We start from the raw sequence: 7,229 nt of genomic DNA, 5'->3' as shown, positions 1-7,229 counted from the left end.
AGGAATGCCTCTTTTATGTCAAAAGTCCATTTTTATTGATTGTTATTCTCGGCTTTGTAGGATATTTTAATGGAGTTGTAATTTGAACTCCTATGTTTTTTGCAATATCCTATGCCAGTCTCTTTATTTTTTCTGACTAATTAGTAATCCTGTGTCATTCTGGTTGGCATTTCTTCATATTTTAAGTTCTTTCTCTTGAATGTTTATAAAATGTATTGCTTATTATTGAAATTTTGAAATTTAACTTTTACATGCCATGGTGTGTCAAGTGTGGATTTGTTTTCTTGTGGCACTCTGTGGATTTGATTGATCAGTGCTTTCTTTTTTCAAAATTTCTGGACAGTTTTCTACCATTATTTCCTTCAGTATAGTATTCAAGTTTATAGATAGATATAGATATATCTATACCTAAAAATAATGATATTTATTTATATAATGTGTTGTATGTAAATATAATATATGGGTATATGTGTATATATACATTTATATTTACATACATACACACATACATACAAACATATATTTATGAGCCGTAAGGGCATCTAGGTGACTGAGTGGCTAGAGCTCCAGGCCTGGAGTCAGAAGACCTGAGTTTAAATCTGGCCTCAGACACTTCCTAGCTATGTGACTCTGGGCAAGTCACTTGACCCTATTTGTCTCAGTTTTCTCATCTGTAAAATGAGCTGAAGAAGGAAATGACAAACCACTCCAGTATCTTGCCAAGAAAACCCTAAATGGGGTCATGAATAGTTGGACTCAACAACAACATACATACATATTCATATGTATATAATGTTCTTCTGGGGAAACCTATGATATTTAAGCTATCTTTGTACACTCTGTCTTCAAAGTCAGTTGCTTTGGTTTGTATAATCATCTGTTCTTTTAATGTTACTGCCATTTGCTTTTCTTCTGGTAAATTTTCTTCCACTTCTGAATTTTTGGGGGTTTTTTTCTGAATCTGTTCTTTTCTCTTTCAAAGCCTCTATTTCTTTGGAGAACGTGTCCATCATGGCTTTTAGGTTTTGTATTTGGCTGATTTTTTTTTCATTCTGTGTTTAGAGCTCTGCTATCAAATTTAATTTCATTCCTAATACCTTCTAGTAATTTTTTTTCTCTTTTCGACCATTTTGTAGTTGCTTGTTAATGTCCTTTATCTGCAGAATTGTCTTTTTAACCAAGGAATCTTAGTTCATTTTTGTTCTTGTCATAATACTTATTCACAGTATTTTGTCTTCTTGAATTTTTACTTATTCTTGATTTATGAGCCTTTATGAGCTTTCTCCCTTGACTCTCTTATTTCCCAGTCACTTTTCTCTGGTTTCCCTTGACACTTTTTGGTTCATCTCCCTTCCATGCTAGATGTCCTCAGATTCCTTCACTTACCTCTGAGGGCCCAGTCGAGGTCCTGGTCCAGAGTAAACTTTCATGGAGAGAAAGTACTAGTCCCACCTGGATTTCTAATCTCCTTTCCTTTCCCCACTACCATGCACTGTAACGTAAACTGTTTTTGTCTTCTGCTCACAGTCCTCCAGTTTCTCCCTCTTTCTTTCATGTGGCTTGGCAGAATTGGTGCCTTCTTCCTTTTTGGTGGTGAGGGGGTTTCAAGTTGAGTCAATATGAGGAAGGCAGGCAGACAGGGACCCTCACAATCAATCCCTCATGCACAAACCTGAGGCATTACTTGCAATAACTGTGTCTGGCATATTGAGTGGTTTGGAGAAAAAGGTTGTAGAGTAGGAGCTCTAAGCATTTTAAGTTCTTTTATCATACCTTCCACCACAACATATCACAAACTGGTCTCTTTCTATGACTTCTCTACATATATAAAATAAATGCCAAGTAATTTTGGAATAGGGGAGATCACTAAGAACTGGAGAGATCAGAAAAGGCCTCATGCTAGAAGGTGGCAATTGACCTGAGCCTTGAAAAGAAGCAGGGATTTTAAAGAGGTAGCAGTAAGGTCAGGGGGCCTTTCAGTTCTGAAGGGAGGGCTGTGCAAAGCTCCAGAGGTAGTATGTGCAATGTCATATTCAGGGAAGAGCAAGTAGAGATACAGAGTGCAGAAGGGTAATAATGTGAAATCAGTGTAGAGAGATTGGCTGGGATGAGATTATGAAATGCATAAATGCCCAAGAGAGCAATTCACATTTTATACCAGAGGCACCAGTCAGCCTCTAAAGCTTCTTGAGTAGAGACATGACATGTCAGATCTATGCCTTAGGACCATAGTTTGGCCACTATTTGGAGGATGGATTGGAGAATGATTGGAGAATGATGGATTGGTCTTGAAGCAGGGAGGCTAATTGCAACAGGACAGGGAAGGGGTGATGAGGGCTTGAATACAGGAGTGGCCCTGTGAGTAGACAGAAGAGAGTGGATACAAGATATGTTGTGGATTTGAAGTCAAAAGGACTTGGAGACTGATTAATACATGGATTGGTTTAGGGAGAGTGAAAAGTTGAGGATGACCATGGGCTTTGTTTGTTTGTTTGTTCAACCAATTCTTCATGACCTCATTTGGGGTTTTCTTAGCAGAGATACTGGAGTTGTTTGCCATTTCCTTCTCCAGCTTATTTTACAGATGAAGAAACTGAGGCAAACAGGATTAAATTACTTTTCCAGGGTCACACTGCTAGTAAGTGTCCATGGCCACATTTGAACTCAGATCTTCCTGACTTCAGGTCCAGCACTCTATGATACCTAGCTGCCCCAAATGTAAGGTTTGTTTCCTTCCAAACCTAGATGATTGGAAATATTGTACTTCCCTCAAAGAAGTGAAACTTTGGAGAAAGGATGTGGTTAGAAGAAAAGATAAAATAATTCTTTTGTGGACAGGTTGCATTGAGATGCCTATGGGATATGCTGATAGAGATGTTCAGCAGGTAGTTGGTGATATGGGACTGGAAATCAGGGGAGAGATGCTGGCCCAATGTGTAGATTTGGGACTTATCTGCAGAGAAAGGATAATTGAACCTATGTGAATTGATAAAACCACCAAGAAAGAAAGTATTAGAGAACAAAGAATGGGGCCTAGGATAGATCCATAAAATACAATACGTGTGTGTGTGTGTGTGTGAATGTGTGTGTGTGTGTGTAGTATAGTGTAGTATAAGGGGAGAAACATAGATCAAAAGAAACTGAGGAGTGGCCAGACAAATAGGAGAAACGCCAGGACAGAGCATTGCCATGAAAACCCAGGGAAAAGAAAATATCCAGGGCTACTGGTTGGTCCACAGTGTCAAACTGTAGAGGTTTAATTGCCAAGACATTACCTGCAATCCAATCCAACCATCATTTATTAAGTACCTACTATGTGCAAAGCACCCTGATAGATGGGAGTGGGGGGTGATTCCAAAAATAAAATGGAAGAAAATCTTTGCCTTAAAGGTTGAAATCTGTGATCCTCTCAAGGAATGGGAGGATCATCTAAGAAATAAACTCAGCATAAAAGTTGTAATGTCATCACTTCATGAATGGGGTTTAAGGCATGGCCAGGAAACAATGCAAATGATTCACCTCCATGACATCTAATGCTTCTGAGAATAATAGCCCTGGAAAATCACTCTCTGAAGAAGAGGACCTATGAAACCACTTGAAAAATAGGGTAGGCGGGGCAGGTGGGTGGCATAGTGGATAGAGCACCAGCCCTGAAGTCAGGAGGACCTGAGTTCAAATCCTGTCTCAGACCAAACACTTGACACTTACTAGCTGTGTGACCCCAGCCAAATCACTTAACCCCAATTGCCGAAAGAAAGAAAAATAGGGTAGGAAATGCCATTATCACAAAGAACTGGGAAGATCAGGCCTAGCAAGAGTGAATGAAAGTGAACCTCTGTTGCGCATTGGTTCGTGTTAAACCTGAATAACACGTACAATTATCTTGCCCTTCCCTATTCTCTGTCCCCAAGGAAGACAAAGATTCTCTCAATTTGCACAAATGCCACCCAAGGAATTGGTTTTCTATGACTCACAAGGAAAGAGAAAGGGAAAATGAACTATAATATATTAGTCTACCTGGATGATCTGATCACTTTTGGGGAGACACTGAAAGAATGTAAGGAGAAACTCCTAAAGATTAAGTAAAAGGTTAGCTGGAGACTTCTGGATTAAAGCTGGCAATTGACAAGTACTAGTTTTACTGGATATTTGTCAGACAATAAAGCCACATAGAAACTCAAACAGCTCACTGCCCTCTATTCCAACAAGCACTAAGTTGGGTGCCACCAATAAGAATTGGGAAGTTTCCTTGACAAACGATGGATGCACTGCACACCATAAGCTGGGAAGAAGCACCATGTACACAATGTTCCTACCCTATAAGCCCCATGCATTAGACAACATAGTGATTTCCACAGAGAGAATGAAAGTATTCTATGACTCAAAGTCAGCAGGAGGGAGGAATGAATCAATTCCAGCCCATGGAGAGAGAGGGAGCCTGGGGAAAATTGGGAGTGGGAGCCATACCTGGGCTGCACCAATTAATAAGATAGCTCAAAGGCTTTGGGGCACTAGGATCCTATAGGATACATCATTACAATTGTTGCCTATAAGGGAAGTCAGTGAACAGGAGGGAGGGAGTACAGAGAAGTCAGGGAACTGGGCATCATAAAGGATGTATGAAGCCATTACAGGTGGACAGCTGACTTCAATAAGGTCCATATGAAGATGATCTAGTCTGTTATCCTGATGAAGGGGAAGTCAAGTTTGGGCATACCATTGAAAGATGTAGTTATTGATCTGCAATGGCAGAGGGAATTTTCTCATAGTGAGTTCCTTCCTCTAATAAATTCACAGACCCATACCAGGCCAAAATCTGGTCTATATGACAATTACAATGCTTAAATGTAAAAGGATTTTTAAATTGTAAATGGCTGTATAAATATTAGTTATTGTAGTGATTCCTCCCTCTGACCACAAGAACACCTGCCCAGCAGCTTCTTAAGGGCCCCAGTTACTTCCTTGTTCCTTAGGCTGTAGATGATAGGGTTGAGCATGGGTGTGATCATGGTGTAGAAAGCAGACACTACCTTATCTTGCTCGGAAGAGTGGTATGCCTGGGGTCTCATATATGTGACCATGGCTGCCCCATAGAAAAGGGTGACCACAGTCATGTGGGAGGAACAAGTGGCAAATGCCTTTTGTCTCCCCTCAGCTGAATGCATTCGGAGAACTGCCACTAGGATCTGTAAGTAGGAGGCAGAGATAACAGAGAAAGGCAAGAGCAGCATGAGGACACAACAGACATAGATCATGGATTCATAGAGGGAGGTATCAGCACAAGCCAGCTTGAGGATAGCAGGCACCTCACAGAAGAAGTGATCAATCTTGTTTGAGCCACAGTAGGGAAAGTGGAGAGTAAAGACAGCTTGGATTAACCCGTCTATAAGACCAAAGAGCCACGAAAAGGCCACCATGAGCCAACAGACCTGTTTGTTCATGACCAGAGAGTACCTCAATGGATTGCTGATGGCCACATAGCGGTCATAGGCCATGAAGGCCAGCAGGAAGCACTCATCCCCCAGGAGTGTGAGGAAGAAGAGAATCTGTAGCCCACACCCTGTAAAGGTGATGTAGCCCTTGCCCCATAGGAAATTCACAGCCATTCGAGGTACAATGGTGGAGATGAGCATGAGGTCCATTAATGAGAGCCAGCTGAGGAAGAAGTACATTGGACTATGGAGCCTTGAATCAATGTTGATGAGAAGGATCATGAGGCCATTACCAGTCAGTGCCACCAGGAACATGGTCATGATGAGGGAGAAGAGGAAGAAGTGGAGAGGAGTTTGAGTGAAGAGGCCAAGAAGGACGAAGTGAGTGATGAGGGTCTGGTTGCCACTCCATTCCATGATTCTAGAGCAAGGAGTAGATGAGAGGGAGGGAGAGATCTGGGAGAAGGAGATTTGGGTGGTGAATAATGACTAATAATACTAATAGTTGCATTTATAAAGCACCTGAAGGTTTGCAAAGCACTTTACAAATATCATCTCATTATCTCCTCATGACAACCTTGGGATGTAGGTGCTATTATAATCTTCATTTTTCACAGGGTCACACATCTAATAAGGGTCTGAGACTGGGTTTGAATTCAGGTCTTCCTGATTCCAGGTTCAGCACTCTGTGCACTGTATCACTGATCTGCCTTCTTCTTCTTCTTCTTCTTCTTCTTCTTATTATTATTATTATTATTATTTATTATAAATTGATCATATTTGTAAATTGTGTGAGGTAAGCTTTAAAACCTGTTCAATTATGTCCATAAAGGTTAAAAAGAGACAAGGAGAAAAAGTGTTGCCCCTTTTAAAAAAAATTCTAGTAAGAGATTGCCAGGGCAGAAGAAAATGATCGCCCTTTGCTGTGGGACAACAAAACTGCTTTAGCTTCAAGAGATGGTGATTCTGTTTGGTTTTGACTTGTCTTCTGCTAGTTTATTGACTTCTTGGATTTGGGACCACTCACCTGCAACCTTGATTACCCAATTCTTGAGGTCTGAAGTCATCCAGGTATAGTTAGAAAGAACACTAGACTTGAAGAAAGAAGATCCATGTTTAAATTTCACCTCAAAAATTTAAGAGCTATGTAATTTGAGCTCTGAGTCTCCTCAGAGACTCAGGAAGGGGGACCTAAGAGGAATTGAAAGGCAAGAAACTTTATCATGATAAAACAGTACATATTTTTTATTAAGGAGAAAATCAAGGAGAAAATCCCAGATTTTAGAGTTTTAAAGACTTCTCCTTAAAGATTATCTAATACAGTCACAGAAATTTTGGACACAAGTTATTTATGTCCTTCACCTCATGATTTTTACCAGTTTCTATTAGTTCTTTTATAGTGGAAGGAAAATGAGTCAGAGAGCCATTTCCCTTAAGAGCATTGAAGGAAAAGAAAACACCCTAATGTTTAGGTAGTATTTGTTTTCTTGTAGGGTATGTGATAGGTGTCCTCTTGTTTTCCCTCCCTCCTTTCCTTCCTTCCTTCCATATTCCCTCCCTCCTTTCCTCCCTTTCTTCCTCTTTCCTTCCTTCCTTCTTCCATCCCTCCTTCCTTATTGCCTCCTTCTTCCCTTCCTCTCTACCTTCCTCCCTCCCTTCCTCCCTTCCAACTTGATGTTGAAAATACTCCAAAACAGCAAGAGAAGCCAATAGCAGCAGTATTGAATTGTGAACATGTTTGAATCATTCTGGAAAAGAGTAAGTCAAAGATGTTGCTGGGGGTAGAATAACTTAGTA

The 7,229-nt window shown here is 40.5% G+C and overlaps 1 protein-coding gene across 1 annotated transcript; it reads right to left on the bottom strand.

The window, feature by feature from the left end:
* Positions 1–4,889: 4,889 nt before the first annotated feature.
* LOC114035102 (olfactory receptor 56-like) lies at positions 4,890–5,849 on the bottom strand. Its single transcript, XM_027851116.1, has one exon. It carries the CDS (start codon positions 5,847–5,849, stop codon positions 4,890–4,892), a length of 960 nt encoding a protein of 319 aa, XP_027706917.1.
* Positions 5,850–7,229: the final 1,380 nt, after the last annotated feature.

Source organism: Vombatus ursinus, unplaced genomic scaffold (genome assembly GCF_900497805.2).
Source record: "Vombatus ursinus unplaced genomic scaffold, bare-nosed wombat genome assembly UNPS02000373.1, whole genome shotgun sequence".
In the NCBI taxonomy this organism is placed as follows: domain Eukaryota; kingdom Metazoa; phylum Chordata; class Mammalia; order Diprotodontia; family Vombatidae; genus Vombatus; species Vombatus ursinus.
This window is presented reverse-complemented; position numbering and strand designations above follow the sequence as displayed.

Excerpts from the sequence above, each read along its gene's own strand:
- LOC114035102 (XM_027851116.1), bottom strand. The coding sequence starts at position 5,849 with ATGGAATGGAGTGGCAACCAGACCCTCATCACTCACTTCGTCCTTCTT.